General features: G+C 41.8%; 4 protein-coding genes across 9 annotated transcripts in view; 1 reads left to right on the forward strand and 3 right to left on the reverse strand.

Annotated features, from left to right (window-relative positions):
• Window positions 1-16249, reverse strand: LOC103722383 (uncharacterized). The gene is made up of 7 exons (XM_039116845.3): window positions 16110-16249; window positions 13554-15257; window positions 12951-13070; window positions 1424-1540; window positions 1234-1323; window positions 751-858; window positions 1-461 (listed from the first exon to the last, which is right to left on the reverse strand). The coding sequence occupies exons 2-7, from the start codon at window positions 14871-14873 to the stop codon at window positions 378-380; spliced, it is 1839 nt and encodes a 612-aa protein (XP_038972773.3). The 5' UTR covers window positions 14874-15257; window positions 16110-16249; the 3' UTR covers window positions 1-377.
• LOC148699612 (uncharacterized) lies at window positions 2921-6270 on the reverse strand. Its single transcript, XM_089926064.1, has 4 exons — window positions 4521-6270; window positions 4303-4436; window positions 4139-4214; window positions 2921-4046 (listed from the first exon to the last, which is right to left on the reverse strand). The coding sequence occupies exons 1-4, from the start codon at window positions 6268-6270 to the stop codon at window positions 3811-3813; spliced, it is 2196 nt and encodes a 731-aa protein (XP_089782190.1). The 3' UTR covers window positions 2921-3810.
• Window positions 7750-11092, forward strand: LOC148702699 (uncharacterized). Its single transcript, XM_088702913.2, has 4 exons — window positions 7750-9492; window positions 9577-9710; window positions 9799-9874; window positions 9967-11092. The coding sequence occupies exons 1-4, from the start codon at window positions 7752-7754 to the stop codon at window positions 10989-10991; spliced, it is 2976 nt and encodes a 991-aa protein (XP_088559039.2). The 5' UTR covers window positions 7750-7751; the 3' UTR covers window positions 10992-11092.
• Window positions 15933-19941, reverse strand: part of LOC103722382 (sodium/hydrogen exchanger 6-like) — a 14093-nt gene continuing 10084 nt past the window's right edge. The window contains exons 19-23 of one of the 6 annotated variants that reach the window (XR_016397781.1): window positions 18459-18600; window positions 18285-18368; window positions 17550-17673; window positions 17380-17456; window positions 15933-16333 (exon numbers count right to left, since the gene is read on the reverse strand). Coding sequence is in view for 2 of the 6 variants with exons in the window: in XM_039116846.3 (XP_038972774.3) it covers window positions 16281-16333; window positions 17380-17456; window positions 17550-17647; window positions 18285-18368 (312 nt within the window). In the remaining 4 variants the exon portion in view is untranslated. Of the gene's footprint in view, window positions 16334-17379; window positions 17457-17549; window positions 17674-18284; window positions 18369-18458; window positions 19672-19941 lie in introns of those variants that run through there. The other 5 variants (XR_015971283.2, XR_016397782.1, XM_039116846.3 and 2 more) reach the window with 5 other exon arrangements.

Below are 19941 nucleotides of genomic sequence, written 5' to 3' on the forward strand. Positions count from 1 at the left end.
TTGGGAAAGCCTTGAAAAGAATAACATTTACAAATGAAATTTTAACTCCCATACATTCCATTTTTGGACTCATCAGTTCTTGCTGAAAAGATCTCACCATGTATTGTGATAATTGAAAATATCTTCTGCCAGATAATGGAAGGAATAAGGTTCAGACAAGAACCTGTTTTGCCCAAATCTTAACCATTATTGAACTCACCAGGCCCTCTAACAATTGAAAGAACAGACCGACTCTATACAAGAAACCCTTCCTGCTTTTGGTTTCTCTTTATTTAGATAAGATATGGAAGAAGAAAAAAATTGTCTTCTCACTATGGTGTATGCTGAATAGACTTGGAAGAAATGTAGTTGCGTAGAAACAGTTTCCTGTAGTACAATCAAGTATCACCACTTGTCTTGCCTGACTTTACACAGTTTTGCTTCTGTTGAATTAGATGGCTTCTTAAGCTGCACTCCTTCACCTGGATGACAAGTAACAGTAAATCTTTTGATACTGTTAATCTCCTTAATTTTGTTACTAATGAACTTATAGCATAAATGCATCCATTAATTAGAGGGGAAAAAACAACTACAAACCTATACAGATATTTGTTAGTTTAAGATTGCAAAAGGGAAATTTGTGTACATATAGGTATGTGGAACACAAACTGATGTTTGCCTTAGTAAGTGCATTAAGAAAAAGAGAGAAAAAACCAAATGGATGCTTTAACAGTACGCACTAGCTTATAGGAAAATAGCATGGAGACACACCTGCAACTCATGTACCATGGATATGAGATATCTGAACTCTTCAAACAATGCTCTTTCTCTGCTTACTACCATTGCCAGGTCTGAGATTATATCTTCCACCCCTTCCACCTATACACATTCCAAACGTATAAATGCACACAGAAAAGGAAGATAGAATTATGGAGGCAAAATACTTGCCAACTGAAACCAAGGATTTGAAAGACATCATTTACTTTAATCTTGCAACTTAAAATTAAAACCATAAAAGCTACATTCAGAGTTATTCATCTAATTCTCATGTTCCTGAGTGGAACAATTTATACGTGCCTAATCTATAACATTTTCATATGCATACCCTACAAAATTCTTCCCAGGGATCCATCACCAACTCACTCCTTGGAGATTAAGTATCTTAAAATTTATCAATCACATCCAAGTTACTCTTCTACATGCCTAGTCAAACTGAAATCAAGATGGATTCAAAGAAATTTTTCTCATACACACCTGTGGTAGAAACCTCCCGACACAAGAAGATGATTCCTCCAGTATATCCAACACAGATTTCAGAACTTCAACAAGCTCACTGATATCTGCCTGCAAATTTGACAGTCCAAAGTTTACAATAAGCATAGTGTAAAAACAGAAACCGATGACAAGGAGTAGAAAATGAAGAAAAAGCCTATGGATAATATACCTTCACATCCCCGATGACAGGAAGTCGAAGTGAAGCATCCTGCAGAACCTTTATCGCCCCTGAAAGAGAACTTGAATGATCTCCTTCAAGACCAGTCCATTGATCCAAATATGGCATCTAAATAGAAAAAATAAAAGAAAAATTAATCAGCTTATTGGATTTTAAGGTGGTAGACCACTTTTTTTTTTTTCCTTAAACTAAACCTTGCTTTACATCAACTCATTAAAAGTATGTAAGACTGAAGAGATGCATTTCATTCCCTTGAAAAATATAAAATATTTAACAAAGAAAATATTAACACTGGAAGTACCTAATATCATTATAAACGCTATGAAGTTTACTTATGTGGAACTTGCACTCTAGACCTTGCTATTCCACCAGCTCTCATTCCTTCATAGCTTTAGGTAACTAATCTACTTGCAAACCGAAATTCTCACCTATTTTCAGGAAACAGCAACTGAAAAGCATCCTTAGGAATATTTCTCTGTTGGGTATTAAGGACCGATCAATATAACAATATACAATTGCCAAGGAAGATGGAAAAGAAAAAAAAAGGGAACACCCACTAAAAGAATATCATGAAAGGAAAACAGAAATGAGGATGTAAAATTATCATTGGAACTGGTATGACGCATGAAATCATAACAAATGCATAATTAGCACTTTATTCATGAAAAAACATTGCACATTCAGCAAGCAGTTCATCTGCTTGTCTATAAAATACTACTGCTGTAAAAGCTTGTATAATGATGTCATAAGAAGATCAAAAAATGATAGGAAGCTCAGTATTAATTTGAAAATCATTTATTAGACTATGTGACTTGCAAAGGCCCCACAAATTTGCCTTCTAAGATTCTCAACAATGCCCAACAACTTCGAGGCCTAACTTTGTGATATTCTGGAGTGTCCAGAAAGCAAGGAAAAACTGATGCTTGGAATGCATGGTTTCTACATAACCTAGATTGTTTAGCACCCAAAGGATAGATTTTAATAGTTACCGCTTTTAATAGCTAGTGAAATTCATGCAAACCTGCCCATGGTTTTGATTGTTTTATTTGTTATACTTCATATCATACAGAAAAATAATTTAAACCTCTCTTTTGTAAATAGTAAATTGATTTTATCATTGATATATTGATAGATGCTAGCCACCACATCCATATTGATTTCCAATAAACTGAAACCAAATAATATTTTTTCTAGGAAATACCACCATTGCGGAATAGATGTTAATACTTAAAGACTAACAAGCAAGGTCCGGCGTACCGGTCCGGCTCGGCGTATCGGTGGCCGGCCGGACCGGTACGGTACCGGTCCGGACCGGTACGGTACCGGCCGGGCTCCGCGAGCCAGACTTTTTTTTTTTTTAATGCTGTCTCTGTTGGATCTTAAATTAAGTGAAAATTGATGTTTTTTTATTACTTTTTTCATGATTTTTGATATTTTCATATTTAAATTTAGGGTTGAAATTTGAAACATATATGATGCATTATTGCATGTTATGTTTTCCTCCCGTTCCAAATGATAAAATCATACACATAAAATATCTTCAAATTAAGATACAATCATTTACATACATTTAAAGTACTCTAGGATATCTAAAATCGGGACGAGTGCCGATGGCTCTCGTAGATATCTGGATCATAAGTATAATCAGGAGGAGGCAAATCAACCCAATCAGAAGGAACGCGCGCCAGGTTATAAGAACTGTCGGATTTCTCGCTCACGCTCTGGCTCTGAGAGGTGTCCTCTGATTGTGTAGGGGCCCATCCAAATATGGCGGAAGCAAAATCCAATGCACCATATCCGTATTCGTCAGGCTGAGGCCGTGGATAATAGAATCCGTATCCGTATGTTGTCGGATCTGCAGTCGTATCCTGTCTTCCTGAACGACCTCGAGGAGCCCGTCTTCTATATCCAATAATATCCTCACGATCTCTATCAGGTGGTCGACCGTGGTCCGTATCCTGTGTAGCACCCATAAATTGGGACTCACCGGTGAAATAAAGACCACCCTCCGGCTGTGTCTCATGAGTACCATACTGTCCTCCGCTCCCTCCATGGCTAGAAGATCCATCACCACCAGAACCTTCATCGCTGCTAGTCCAAGTCTCTTCCTCGACACTCTCCATTGGGATTCTTTGTTTTCCTTTCCTGGCCCTCTCTGTCTGGCTCCCCTGTGCCTGCGGCTGATCAGCTCTGGGAGTGCGTGGAATATTGCGCTCAGCCCATTGCTCTGGATCGACCCCAGCTTCGGTGGCTATGAAGGTAGCTGGTCGTGGAGGCGATCCTGGCTCGTCAAGCTCGGGCTCCTGCTGCTGGCCTACAAGCCAGCCGAGTAGTGGATCATCGTCATCAGCGGTGAAGGACCCGTAAATCGGATCTGTCTACTTGAGCTCCACTTCCTCCTGGATGCACTTTAGCCTCAACCGCAAATTGTAATGCACATAAACAAGGTCGTTGAGGCGCTTTTGCGTCAAACGGTTTCTTTGTTTGCTGTGGATAAGGGCGAAGATGGACCAATTGCGCTCACATCCACTAGAGGAGACTGTTTGGGAGAGGATCCGGATAGCTATCCGCTTTAGATTTCTCGCGGATCCGCCAAAATGCACCCACCATTCAGCTGCAAAAATATTTATGAAAATTACATATATGATAGTTCCATAATAGTAACTAAGTAACACCAGGTGAATGTTTTCCTGATGTGTCACGTACCTGGATTCATATTGTGTTTGCTGACGACAGCCGCTCGTTGGCCAAAACTGTAGCTGCCCTCTCTAAATAATTTGCTCTGTGAAAAATAAGCATAAGAAAACCATGTTAATAATTGAAGATGCTGATATACTTACACATGCTGGTAATTACTAAATCATAATTACCTCTTCAAGACATAGGGCCGCTTTTTCTGGATCTGCCTCCATCTTGTAAATCACATTACGCAAAGCATCCAGAAGTGTTTCATCCATACCAATTCCATCTATGCTGTACTGAAACCGGGGGTTTAGGTAGTATGCTGCACATATACGAGACTATCTTAGCATAATTATATAATTATATCCATCACTATAATTGTCACTATAATTATATCTTAGTTTACCTGCTAGATGTAATTCCGTACCCATTTGCGCTCCCCACCGTTGCTCAATGATGTTGATGTATGACCGGCCATGTGCTGGATCTGCCTCCATAATCTGATCCTTTGCCTTAACCATCATGTGATACAAAAACCCCATCTGGGGGTAGATCTCGCTATCTACGGCCCGCAGCACTTCATATAATGGTTTGATAGCCTTGACTATTGTAGTAGCCCGCTGCCAGAATGGCTGTCTCGTCACCAAGTCTTCTATCTTGCTTCCTTCAGTGCCAGCATAAGAATATCTACTATCATACCACTCGGGACTGGCAAACATCTGACGTAGGGCTCCTCTCTTCTCGAGTATGCTATCAAGTGCGATGAAGTTGGTAGCAAACTGTGTGACTCCTGGTCTCAGAATCTCTCCCCCTGCATACTTTCTCATCAATGAAAGAACCCAGTTATGGTTATAAATATACCTCGTAATGCGTTGGGCTGTCTCCACCGTTTGTTGCACCCTACGGATCTTTCCAATGTCCATCAACATAAGATCGATACAATGTGCAGCACATGGGGTCCAGAAAATATGTGGCCGCCGCTCCATCAAGACCTGCCCGGCAGCCTTATATTGCGGCCCATTATCAGTGACGACCTGCACGACATTCTCCTCTCCTACCAGATCAATCACATCCTCCATAAGTTTCAGCATGTACGAGGTGTTGTGCACATAAGCCGAAGCATCAATCGACTTGTGGAAGAAGGTCTTAGCATCACAGTATGTCAGAAAGTTGATGATGCTCCGCCTGGTCGGACCGGTCCAACCATCGCACATGATGGTTAGTCCATATATGGGCCACTTGCTCTTGTAGGAGTCAATCCAATTCTCCAGCTCTTCCTTATTGTTGTCAAGAAGCTCACCGTATATATCCTTCGGGCCTGGAGGAGCTACACCGGGACCGGCAGCTTGTATGGCGGCAATGGCAGACCTGTAGTATGTATTGTCTGCCACATTTGTTGGGATGTGGCTGAAGTGAAACCAGGATCCAATAGCTCGCCACATAGTTTTCTTCTTATCCTTCATCCACATTGTGTCTACCCTCTGCTGCCTTGAATCTCTACTGGGGAGAGCATGCGGATCTACATCATGAATTGTCGCTCCTTCTGGAACTCCTCTAGATGACTTCTTTCGGCTACCAAAACTACCCAGCATAGATGCAATCCGGCCACGTTCTTTGCCGACGCCCTCCCTTACTGAAGTTGTCCTCAAGAACTCTGGATCTTGTCTAGTGCTTCGAGAACCGCCGCCCGACTCGTATGCAGAGGGCCCAAATCGAGCCCTATGCCTGGCCACCTCCTCCTGCTGCCACTGATCATCCAGGCTTGCATGCATGGCCGCCTGAATATCTGCCTCCTCCTCATCTAGATCCTCGACCTCCTCTGGCTCCCTAGAGTGATAGGAAGGTGGCTCTGCCGCTTGGCGATCGACCTCCGCCCTCTTCTTGGAAGCCATCTCCTTCGCTTCTTTGGCCTCAGCAAGATTCTGCCTCATCAGCACACGAATCTCGTTAGGACAATTTCGGCACGTAGCAACCTCACCGGAATTTCCGGCTAAGTGTTGCTTCAACCTAGTTACCCCTCCTCCCTTGAAAACCTTATCGCAAAACTTGCATTGAAACTGGTGTCGTTGCCCCTCACTTCCAAGTCTTCGCCCATAAGACCAGCCAATATCACGCTTTGCAGGGTTTGTTTTTCTTGATGGCTCCATTTCTATCATAAAAGGACAACTTATCAAAAAATTAAGCTAATAAAGTAAATTTTTGCATTATCTTATTATTTAAGTAATTTATAAACTATTTTTTTTAAGTAAATTATTAACAAAATTAATGAAATAATATAGGATAAAAAAACCGCACCTTAAATAGTCTCCGCTGGATTTTTTGGGCAGGACCTCCTCCTCGCTATCTCTCAAATCTTTCCGTCTCCGCACCTTAAATAGTCTCCGCTGGATTTTTTGGGCAGGACCTCCTCCTCGCTATCTCTCAAATCTTTCCGTCTCCGCACCTTAAATAGAACCTCTCAACTTCAAATTGTTTGGGAAAGAAGTGAGCCTCGTTCGGTTATATAACCGAACGAGAGGCTTAAGATCGTGCTGTTCATCCCAGATTAACAGAAAAGAAGTGGCCGTTTCGGCCACTTCTTTCGTTGATTTGATGGGAAAGAAGTGGCCGGAGGCCACTTCCTTGTTTTTTAATGGGAAGGAGTGGCCGGAGGCCACTTCCTTTCCCATTAAAAAAGAAAAAGAAGCTGTGGCCTGTCGGCCACAGCAATTTTTTTTTTTTTTGAAAGAAGTGGCCCGTTGGCCACTTCCTTCTTAAAACCACGCGCGGCGCGTGGTTTTTGAAACCACGCGCCACGCGGTGGTTTTAGGAACCACAGCGCCTCGCTGTGGTTCCCAAAAAAAAAAAAAAAAACTTTTTTTTTGGAAAGAAGTGGTACGGGTTTTTTTTAAGGGAGAAGTGGCCCACGGGCCACTTCTTTCCAAAAAAAAAAGTTTTTTTTTTTTTTTTGGGAACCACAGCGAGGCGCTGTGGTTCCTAAAACCACCGCGTGGCGCGTGGTTTCAAAAACCACGCGCCGCGCGTGGTTTTAAGAAGGAAGTGGCCAACGGGCCACTTCTTTCAAAAAAAAAAAAATTGCTGTGGCCGACAGGCCACAGCTTCTTTTTCTTTTTTAATGGGAAAGGAAGTGGCCTCCGGCCACTCCTTCCCATTAAAAAACAAGGAAGTGGCCTCCGGACACTTCTTTCCCATCAAATCAACGAAAGAAGTGGCCGAAAGGCCACTTCTTTTCTGTTAATCTGGGATTAACAGCACGATCTTAAGCCTCTCGTTCGGTTATAAAAACCGAACGAGGCTCACTTCTTTCCCAAACAATTTGAGGTTGAGAGGTTCTATTTAAGGTGCGGAGACGAAAAGATTTGAGAGATAGCGAGGAGGAGGTCCTGCCCAAAAAATCCAGCGGAGACTATTTAAGGTGCGGAGACGGAAAGATTTGAGAGATAGCGAGGAGGAGGTCCTGCCCAAAAAATCCAGCGGAGACTATTTAAGGTGCGGTTTTTTTATCCTATATTATTTCATTAATTTTGTTAATAATTTACTTAAAAAAAATAGTTTATAAATTACTTAAATAATAAGATAATGCAAAAATTTACTTTATTAGCTTAATTTTTTGATAAGTTGTCCTTTTATGATAGAAATGGAGCCATCAAGAAAAACGAACCCTGCAAAGCGTGATATTGGCTGGTCTTATGGGCGAAGACTTGGAAGTGAGGGGCAACGACACCAGTTTCAATGCAAGTTTTGCGACAAGATTTTCAAGGGAGGAGGGGTAAGTAGGTTGAAGCAACACTTAGCCGGAAATTCCGGTGAGGTTGCTACGTGCCGAAATTGTCCTAACGAGATTCGTGTGCTGATGAGGCAGAATCTTGCTGAGGCCAAAGAAGCGAAGGAGATGGCTTCCAAGAAGAGGGCGGAGGTCGATCGCCAAGCGGCAGAGCCACCTTCCTATCACTCTAGGGAGCCAGAGGAGGTCGAGGATCTAGATGAGGAGGAGGCAGATATTCAGGCGGCCATGCATGCAAGCCTGGATGATCAGTGGCAGCAGGAGGAGGTGGCCAGGCATAGGGCTCGATTTGGGCCCTCTGCATACGAGTCGGGCGGCGGTTCTCGAAGCACTAGACAAGATCCAGAGTTCTTGAGGACAACTTCAGTAAGGGAGGGCGTCGGCAAAGAACGTGGCCGGATTGCATCTATGCTGGGTAGTTTTGGTAGCCGAAAGAAGTCATCTAGAGGAGTTCCAGAAGGAGCGACAATTCATGATGTAGATCCGCATGCTCTCCCCAGTAGAGATTCAAGGCAGCAGAGGGTAGACACAATGTGGATGAAAGATAAGAAGAAAACTATGTGGCGAGCTATTGGATCCTGGTTTCACTTCAGCCACATCCCAGCGAATGTGGCAGACAATACATACTACAGGTCTGCCATTGCCGCCATACAAGCTGCCGGTCCCGGTGTAGCTCCTCCAGGCCCGAAGGATATATACGGTGAGCTTCTTGACAACAATAAGGAGGAGCTGGAGAATTGGATTGACTCCTACAAGAGCAAGTGGCCCATATATGGACTAACCATCATGTGCGATGGTTGGACCGGTCCGACCAGGCGGAGCATCATCAACTTCCTGACATACTGTGATGCTAAGACCTTCTTCCATAAGTCGATTGATGCTTCGGCTTATGTGCACAACACCTCGTACATGCTGAAACTTATGGAGGATGTGATTGATCTGGTAGGAGAGGAGAATGTCGTGCAGGTCGTCACTGATAATGGGCCGCAATATAAGGCTGCCGGGCAGGTCTTGATGGAGCGGCGGCCACATATTTTCTGGACCCCATGTGCTGCACATTGTATCGATCTTATGTTGATGGACATTGGAAAGATCCGTAGGGTGCAACAAACGGTGGAGACAGCCCAACGCATTACGAGGTATATTTATAACCATAACTGGGTTCTTTCATTGATGAGAAAGTATACAGGGGGAGAGATTCTGAGACCAGGAGTCACACAGTTTGCTACCAACTTCATCGCACTTGATAGCATACTCGAGAAGAGAGGAGCCCTACGTCAGATGTTTGCCAGTCCCGAGTGGTATGATAGTAGATATTCTTATGCCGGCACTGAAGGGAGCAAGATAGAAGACTTGGTGACGAGACAGCCATTCTGGCAGCGGGCTACTACAATAGTCAAGGCTATCAAACCATTATATGAAGTGCTGCGGGCCGTAGATAGCGAGATCTACCCCCAGATGGGATTTTTGTATCACATGATGGTTAAGGCAAAGGATCAGATTATGGAGGCAGATCCAGCACATGGCCGGTCATACATCAACATCATTGAGCAACGGTGGGGAGCGCAAATGGGTACGGAATTACATCTAGCAGGTAAACTAAGATATAATTATAGTGACAATTATAGTGATGGATATAATTATATAATTATGCTAAGATAGTCTCGTATATGTGCAGCATACTACCTAAACCCCCGGTTTCAGTACAGCATAGATGGAATTGGTATGGATGAAACACTTCTGGATGCTTTGCGTAATGTGATTTACAAGATGGAGGCAGATCCAGAAAAAGCGGCCCTATGTCTTGAAGAGGTAATTATGATTTAGTAATTACCAGCATGTGTAAGTATATCAGCATCTTCAATTATTAACATGGTTTTCTTATGCTTATTTTTCACAGAGCAAATTATTTAGAGAGGGCAGCTATAGTTTTGGCCAACGAGCGGCTGTCGTCAGCAAACACAATATGAATCCAGGTACGTGACACATTAGGAAAACATTCACCTGGTGTTACTTAGTTACTATTATGGAACTATCATATATGTAATTTGCATAAATATTTTTGCAGCTGAATGGTGGGTGCATTTTGGCGGATCCGCGAGAAATCTAAAGTGGATAGCTATTCGGATCCTCTCCCAAACAGTCTCCTCTAGTGGATGTGAGCGCAATTGGTCCACCTTCGCCCTTATCCACAGCAAACAAAGAAACCGTTTGACGCGAAAGCGCCTCAACGACCTTGTTTATGTGCATTACAATTTGCGGTTGAGGCTAAAGTGCATCCAGGAGGAAGTGGAGCTCAAGTATACAGATCCGATTTACGGGTCCTTCACCGCTGATGACGATGATCCACTACTCGGCTGGCTTGTAGGCCAGCAGCAGGAGCCCGAGCTTGACGAGCCAGGATCGCCTCCACGACCAGCTACCTTCATAGCCACCGAAGCTGGGGTCGATCCAGAGCAATGGGCTGAGCGCAATATTCCACGCACTCCCAGAGCTGATCAGCCGCAGGCACAGGGGAGCCAGACAGAGAGGGCCAGGAAAGGAAAACAAAGAATCCCAATGGAGAGTGTCGAGGAAGAGACTTGGACTAGCAGCGATGAAGGTTCTGGTGGTGATGGATCTTCTAGCCATGGAGGGAGCGGAGGACAGTATGGTACTCATGAGACACAGCCGGAGGATGGTCTTTATTTCACCGGTGAGTCCCAATTTATGGGTGCTACACAGGATACGGACCACGGTCGACCACCTGATAGAGATCGTGAGGATATTATTGGATATAGAAGACGGGCTCCTCGAGGTCGTTCAGGAAGACAGGATACGACTGCAGATCCGACAACATACGGATACGGATTCTATTATCCACAGCCTCAGCCTGACGAATACGGATATGGTGCATTGGATTTTGCTTCCGCCATATTTGGATGGGCCCCTACACAATCAGAGGACACCTCTCAGAGCCAGAGCGTGAGCGAGAGATCCGACAGTTCTTATAACCTGGCGCGCGTTCCTTCTGATTGGGTTGATTTGCCTCCTCCTGATTATACTTATGATCCAGATATCTACGAGAGCCATCGGCACTCGTCCCGATTTTAGATATCCTAGAGTACTTTAAATGTATGTAAATGATTGTATCTTAATTTGAAGATATTTTATGTGTATGATTTTATCATTTGGAACGGGAGGAAAACATAACATGCAATAATGCATCATATATGTTTCAAATTTCAACCCTAAATTTAAATATGAAAATATCAAAAATCATGAAAAAAGTAATAAAAAAACATCAATTTTCACTTAATTTAAGATCCAACAGAGACAGCATTAAAAAAAAAAAAGTCTGGCTCGCGGAGCCCGGCCGGTACCGTACCGGTCCGGCCGGCCACCGGTACGCCGAGCCGGACCGGTACGCCGGACCTTGGTTCCTCTCCTTTTTCACTTTTTTACCACCATCGTGGAACAGTGGTTAATAATTAAAAACTAACAAGCTTAAATGTAGTTTTCTCATCATCTTTCAAAACTGTTCATCTTCCTTTTCACTTTCTTAAACAGTTCTCCCTTTTTGAAGCCTACAATCTGTTAAAAGATCAAGTAAAACTTGTGTACTCAAAAAGGAAAGCCCTTCCTTCGGCAAGTTAATGGTGATCAGGAGATGTATAAAATTGCTCTTAGTCCCCTATTGGGAGAGGACAGCTGAAGCAAACAGGACATCTATATGTTGAATCAATAGCATCATCCTAGACCAAACAAGCCTATCTGAACGAACCAGCTGAACAAAATTCTTGTAATTATTCTTTTATAGTTGCTCCATCAAAACCTAAAGCCCGCACTTTGGAGATGTTATTAAAAAGAATATGCATAAAGATGTCCTCTTTCATCCCAGCCATCCTCTTTAGGCAGAGGATCAAAACAAAAAGGAAATAAAGCTTATGACCTTAGGACACAAGAGCTACCATCTCTGACAGGTTAGAGGTGTTAATAGTTAACTAGTTGTGTCATCTCACGGATGCTAACAAAGACATTATTGACATTTCATATAATTTTAAAAACAATTTTAGATTTGTCCTACGATGACAAGGCCAATGCCTCCAATGGTACAGTTGAAAAGACATTACTACATGATCATTTGGTTATTGTTACCTTTAGGCTGGTCTACTATAGGGGTGCAATTGAGCCAAGCCAAGCCAAGTCGAGTAACTAGAGGCTCGAGATCGACTCTATTCAAAATACTCAAGCTTGAAACTCGACTCAAGATTAATTGAGTCTTAATATCCAAGCTCAAACTCGATTCGATCAAAAAAAAAAAAAAAATCGAGATCAACTCGACTTGACTTGAAAATGAACCAAGCCATACTCGAGCTCGAGTTCAAGCTGAAATTTGAGCCTCGGTCATAATTAAAAAATATGGTTAAAACAAAATAAAACAAAATATTATATTTTAAATATTAAATTAATAATATATATATATAAATATAATATTATAAAAAATATATACACTTGACTAGGCTCATGAGTCTTTGAGCCGAGTATTTTGCTATTCAAGCTTAACTCGAAAAACTGTTCGAGCTACTCAAGCTCGGTAATAGTCGAGTCGAGTCGAGCTTGGATACAAGTTAAGCTCGAGCAATTCGCGAGCTACTCGGCTTATTTGCACCCTAGTCTAGTGGAGACATCAAGACCGAGTATTTTAATTTTATGACTCATGTGATTTGAGTTATTAATTTTATGACTCATGTGATTTGAGTTATTAAAACGATGAAAAAGGTTAACTTCACCTATCAACTAATCATTTGATGAGATATTTGATCTGTTATAGTAAACTATATTTGATAGTTCCAATTACAAAAAAACTGCTTGATGCTATCTAGCTGAACGTGAATATATCCTCTATGGCATTCAGTATGTTGGACAAAACGATGATAAACTTGCATTTTTCATGGACTTGTCCCTTGTAAGTGTTACATACTATGCTATCAAAAATTCCAAGAAATCATGTGACGCAATGGTAAAATGCAAGGAATATCAAAGTTTAATCAATAAATCGTTTGGCCTTACTTGATCTTCAACAATAGCTTGCAAATTTCTTTCTCTTTTAAGCTTTTCAAGTTCAATCCTCTTCACCGCAACAGAATCTCGCAGTTCTGATAACTTAGCTTCATGGCTATAAAGTGATATCTGCAGAAAACAAAAGTTGGTCAATTCAATCCGTAGTTGCACATAAAGAAAGCGAGCAAAAAATCATTGGAACAAAACCATAGTCAAAGGAATAATCAAATAAAGTTTCTTTTCCAAACTTGCCAATCAGGTAAAGTAGTAGACCACTAAAACAACGATAAAACCTAGAAGCACACTTTTTTTATGGTAAAGGAACTATAATACCGAATAGTTATTCTGACAGTTAAACTATAGTACAGCAGAATGCCAACTTTTAGCGCCATTATCAATCCATATTACTGTTCTCATGCGAAATAATTTAAAATTAGACTACTAAATCAAACAAGGAATCTAGGGGTGTTCCAACCGTAAAGGCCATACTGGTATATTCCTTCATTGTGGTTCTCATGAAGTTATACCAACAAATCTCATAGCCACTATTGCACAATCTTCAAGAAGTTCAATGCATGCAAATTACCCTAAAATTGATAGAAATTAACCAACCTCTGCTGCAATGGTCCGAGCGTTAACTGCTGCCTGTGCTTTTGCATTGATGAATCTCCACTGAAGATTACAGTTATGCAGTAGGCGGAGCGAATGAATGTCTTCCTGATGGTTCAATGCCTTCTTACCCTTCTTCAAGTCCATCCCTAGCTTACTGCTCGGTGGTCGTGGAGGCAGTCCGAGTGCCACTGGTCTTGCTGTGCTAGCTAGAGATTCCAGCAGAACAAGAGGTCTACAGGCAGACTTGGTTGGATTGAAGGGCGGCTGTTGACAATTTGACACAGTCAAACCGAGCGAGTGGTGGAAGGGAGAGGATGACACCCTTCGAGAAGAATCCTCGGGGTTATGCCTACCCAAGCCCCCATCCTCTGACGACTGCCTTGCCGACATGTTTAGCAGGTGATCCAACTCAACCTGGATTCTGGAATTCTTCTGACCGAGGAGCCGAGGGCTCTCGCAGAACTCACCCTGACCACTGGCAGCACACAATTCAGCTTCAGAGGGATCAGTCGAAGAACTCTCTGATGATGTTTCGACTGGCAAACTGCTGCTATGTTCCTCTAAAGGGAAAGGGCTCCCTCGAGCTGGGGTGGCAATCGCAGCTTTGCTCCCCTGAGCTACAATCCTCTTTAAAGAAGCCGCCCCAAAATTCATTGATCTCAGAAGGTTTTGGCTCAAAGATGACTGCTTTGGGGTACAATTAGCACCAACACTACCCTGATCACCAGCACATACCATGGGAGTGCCAGGCCTCGGCTTCCCTGACTGAAGCTTCCCGTCCACGAGCTTCACCCGCTTCACAGTCTTCTGCTGCTGCTGATGATGCTCTTCGACCCCATTTTCACCAAATAGCCTTACAACCCGTTTCCTCTCCGTTCCAACGGCCTTGCTCTGGATCCCGAGCGGCAGAGGAGTCACCAAGTCTAGTTTTTCCTCCGCCGCCGCCGTCATCCCGGGCCGGTTCTCGTCGGCAACATATGAAGAGGGCTGCGATTCCAGATCACCAGCATCGGCGATGGTAGACGGAGGGACTCCGGGGTCCCGGCGATGCTTCTCTTGGTGATGATGCTTCCTGAGGAGGGGGAAAGAGGGGTCTCCAGAAGAGAGAAGAAAGGAAAGAGAGGAAGGGATGGGAGTGGAAGATGAAGAATTGGACGGTGTCGATGATAAGTATCTGGAGCTGATCTCCCTCCGCCGCCGCCGGGCTCGCTTCTCGGTCGCCGCCGGTTTGGGCATTAGCTGGAGGTGGTCCTCTTGGGTGGGAGGAGGGGGGATGGAGGGGGGTTCTTGAGAGGAAGGGGGTTTGGAGAAGGGTTCCATGAGGGTCGCTGGTTTTCTCGATCAATTCCAAGAGAGATTGGATCAAGGAGGGGCGGAGCGAGACACCGAAACAGACTCGGCGTCAGAGAAGAAAAGATCGAAACAAAGAGGGAAACAGACTCGCTACAGTGAGATTGGAGGGACACGCAACGGTTCAGCGAAGGGTGGGTCTACTAGTGTTGGAAATCAAAAGATTCGGTTTTTATTTTTGGAAGGATGGAGAGGGAATGAAGATCTGGGATAGGTTCTGTGAATCTACGGGAGATGGCAACGGTCGGCAGACTCGGATCCGGGATAGCGGACACCGTCGCCAATTTGTAGCCCGTTCAAAAAACATCGCTTATGGGTGCCTGTTGGATTTGAATTTCTCCGACCAGGCCAACCCTGGAATCAAGAATAATTCTGAATTAGCTGGCATGCCACGTGGGACGAGAAAATTAGTACGATTCAGAGACAAGTTCTGCACCGAGGGATTTTTGATGCAAGGCAAATTTATTTGACCTAATTTAAAACCTAATCCAACGCATTGTCATCGTAGTGGCATCTCATCTAGAATTAAGTTCGCTTATTAACTAGAAGAAAGAGTGAACAAAAGGGGAAAGATTCAGCTATGAGCCAATGACCTTACAAGTATCACCTGAATCATAATAGGGCCTAAGCAACTGCTGAATGGTCATAAATTAAGAGCAAACGTCATTATTTTAGGTAATAACTGGAAGGCGAGCCCCTTCCACAAGCCTACAGTATTAGGCCAATAGGCCGACTTAAACAAGAACAAACCAACCACAATAATGTTGGAGGCTAGGATGCAATGGTTTCTCTAAATCAATTTTTTTTTCCCCTAAAACCCTGCGAACGGTGATTAATAGAAGCAATACCTTAATAAACCCCAACTGCAACCAAATCTCCCAGTTAAAATCACTCAATGTATTACTACAACTTCCATTCAAAAAATATACTTGCTGTTAAAAAGCAGCAGAATCGAATCAGTTGTGGAGTTGTTCTTACACTGCTTTTTCAGAGCACTCTCTACATTTCAAAACCACGATGATTTTACAGTAACCATGATGAAAGATCATAATCTGGATATGCAGCACAGTTGAACGAATTACAGTTTGAATAGAAACCCAAATGGACATTCATGAACAGTACTGCTATCAATTGCTTTTCTGTATCATAAGTAGATGTATACATATCAAGCTAACTGAAACTTCTCGTCATTTAGAGAGATCATACCGTGCTGTTATGTGATATTTTTCTCTATCACATCAATATGCAGGACAATGCATGTGCAGTTAACAAATATCTGCATCTACTCGCAAAAATGCTCAGCTGTGTATTTTAGAGAGCTCCATTAAGCACAATAAAAGCTGCTTCTTTTGGCATGCTGAGAAGAAGACCATGATTTCACTCGTGGCCTTCAAGTTCTGTTATTCTTCTAGAATTTTGGGTTGCCTCATCTGTTTTTTGCATCAAAAGACAAATTTTTAAACCCAAATTAAGAGGTGACAAAATAAAAATCCAGTAGAATACAGTATCATGAAACAACTGAATTATGAACCAATTCCCAAAGGCGGGAAAGCTTTCAGCATGCCTTCCATGCTTCCTATGATGATGACTTTGCTGTAAAGCAGTAAAGTATATGCTATGTCTTAGGGCCTGTTTGGATATTCCCACAGCATTGGGCTGAAAATCCTATAGGAATGGAGCTTGTTGGTCCATCTATCTTGCATTTTCTAAGAGATTGTCCAAACCTAGCCCAGATCCTAGCCTTTAGGCTACAGGAAGAAGAAAAGAACATATAGGGTCTTTATTTTCTTCCCACAAGATTTGGGTTGGGTGGTAATTGGTTGATATAGGGCAATGCTTAAATGGATGGCCTAATCCATGAATCTTATAGGATTTTCAGCCCAATCTTGTAAGAATACCCAAACAGGCCCTTAGAAAAGTTAATGTCAAGTTGTTTTGGCAGCTGCAACAGTTTTAATCAGTATGCCTGTGAAGGGGAATATCTAATGGATGGAAAGGTTTTAATTAGTATGTCTGTAAAGAGCATATCCAATCGCGGGTGAAAAGACTACCCAAACCTAGCTTATAAATGCATTACTTTTATGCCTAGATTGATAAATAGGCTAGCCCTTTTGGCTATGCCTTGTCTTTGAAGACGAAAAAGGTTTTACAGGCATATGTACTGGAGCGGGGATAGGCCGATGGCTGGAAGGCTACTGAACGTCATTCTCAAAGAAATCCCATGAGGCTAAGTTTCAGATCTAATGATTGTTTTATATGTTTCTCTGAATCAGGTTTGATTTGTCCAAGAAAACCCAACAGATGCACACATATGGAGCGCACTAGAGGTATCAACTCCTCAACAACCTTTTATTAATTTGATTTTGCTCGCATCCATAATCTAATGTTAGCAAAAAAATAAAAGAAAAATCATATTCTAGTGACTACATCACACTGCTTTACCTTGCAGAAAGAAATAAGCAAAATTATATCATACCAGGATTCTCGTCATCATTTTGGGATGTGAAAAATGGCGTAAGATAATGTCTATCTAATGCAGTCAAAGAGGCAGTGCTGCAGAGAAATTTAGAAATAATATTGGTCAACAAGTGGATAACAAGCATATGAAGAAGGAAAAATCTAAGAACTGGTAACTTGTAAAGATACCTGTGAAACTCTTTAAGTGTCATCTGCAGCTTGCTTCCGGATGAAGTTCCCTCATCATATGATGGTCCAGTGGAGCCATCTGTCCCCACAAAGCTCTCCTAAAGGTTGAAAAAAATCATTAAACCTGGAGAAGACATAAACAAACTCATATGCTAATAATTTCATCAAAAAGGAAGGTTGATGAGATTAAGTGCAGGAACAGCGCAGCACAAAAACAGAAAACCATGATTTTGCAGTATATTTCTCAACAGGCAATAAATAAATTGAGGGAAGCAATCTTGAGTTTCTGTGAGATTTTCAACAAGAAATATGATAAGAATTTGTTTAAATAGATTAAAAGCATCCTAGGTGCTAAAAGAAGTTAATGAATGGAGAGAATCCATCCTAAATCTGCAAGTGAACTAGAAGGTGCATTCATTATTGTAAACAAAAGGCATCTTCTAGTAGCTGTGAAGGTCATAAAATTCTGTGTGGCAAGGAACAGTGGTTTTGGCAAATTGACAGAGTATACGCTTGAAAATATATTGAAAGATTAAGAAAAACAAGAACCAGCATATCAAATAAGCATAAGGAATCCGAGAAGCATTCATGTTACAATTTTTTTCACATCAAGGAACATTGGTTTTGGCAAATTGTTAGGGTAGTCATACACTCCAAAATATATTGGAACATTACACATATTGAATAAGCATAAAGAAACGGAGTAGCATTAATTATACACTTCCAGAAACTTACATCTCCTAATCGACCATTGTGACCATCACCAACAACTTTTAAAGCTTCAAGCATTGTGCCTGTTGAGCCTCCAATCAAAAGCACCTGCATTGCCCAAGAGGTTAAAGTACTTGGTCTTGACGATGGAAGAAAGGATGAGCTAGGGTATATCATCCTAGTAAAAAGCTACTAAACCTTGAAAGCAAAATGTGGATGACCATAATAAATTATTTTGTGAGCTCTTATTTTCAGTTGGGGGTAAGCCAAATAGACAGGCTGTACAGATGTTTGCTGCAATTGCTACTTCCAACACCACCTTTTTCCACACACAGGCTTGCTGCAGCATATAGAACAGAAATTTAAGTTCCACATCATCACTTTAATGAGGATCGGCTAAGAAAATTACAGGAGTGCCCCTCAAAAGACAATATAGTGGGAAAATTCATGGAGACTCCTATTGCATTGCACTTGGCAAAATTCAAGTCAGGTTTCACTTGTTTCCAAACAAAACCAGTTGGTATTTGGTCGGACACATGGTTTCAACCAAAATTTACAAACAAAACCAGTTGGCATTTGGCCGGACACATGGTTTCAATCAAAATTTACATTGATGTTGTCTTCTGCATACCACTATTATTTCATAAAAGCACTACCAGGATGTCCTAAAAATTTAGAGTATCATATATCTTCATAACATAGTCTAATAGTAAAATTATTTTTGGAATAAATTTTCATGTTTTATTAGTAATATTCTTTTTCTTGTTTTAAATTTTTAAAGATTAGTTGTCTAGTTTTGTATTGAATTGGTCTGACATATCCAAAACAAAAAGTAAGACATTGAAAAATATTGGTCCAAAACTTGATCACATGCTTAATAGCAAAATATGAAACCTTGGATTCCTCTCCCTGACAATCTTATCAGACCTGGAGTAACTCTCTCAAGGGTAGATATGAATAGCAAGGTCACAGAAAGTACTCAAGAACCTTTCTTATTGTGTCCTCACAACTTCTATTGGCTCTCTACACCCTTCCTTCTACTATGAACTCATATGCACCACTAAAAACTAAAAACAAACAAACAAACAAACAAACAAAATGCAATCTTAGCCAGATTATTCTTGACATCATCTCCCTCATTCTAGCCGTTAGCAGCAGGAAACTTTCACTTAAGAGTAAATTACCTGCTTTGGAAGCTCCCCAAAAACTTTAACCAGCATCTGCTTCCTAGGCGCTTCCTTATTTAAAGAGTTTTTAAAATGTTTGCTTCCCTGTACCCACACCACTCACTCCCACACTCGTTCCTGATTCTGGCAAGTGGCAACTAAGTCCTAGCCTCTTTGAATGCTCAAATGTATCTTTTATCTTTCTCTGGGTGAGGCGAGTCCGACGCACTTTTATCAACGTCAACCTGTCAATTGGTTTTGCACAAAATTGGTTTACCGATTACTTTTGGAGGTTGATCAGAACACGATCCAACCACTGCCACACTTAATTCAGTGTCTGCCTATATGTATCTGTATATGCACATGGTATGCACATGCATCTCAAACTATCTATATATAAGCATATACATATGTCTACCGTTTGGAAGAAGATAGAGAAAACAGGGACAAAAACAGTAAGTAAAAAAGGAGAGGCATCCTATGTAGAGTATCTTCTGTAAAAATAAAGATATCTT

The sequence above is a fragment of the Phoenix dactylifera genome, chromosome 11 (genome assembly GCF_051530095.1).
Source record: "Phoenix dactylifera cultivar Ajwa chromosome 11, Ajwa_hap1_PhDact_Kaust_v1.1, whole genome shotgun sequence".
Taxonomy (NCBI): Eukaryota; Viridiplantae; Streptophyta; class Magnoliopsida; order Arecales; family Arecaceae; genus Phoenix; species Phoenix dactylifera.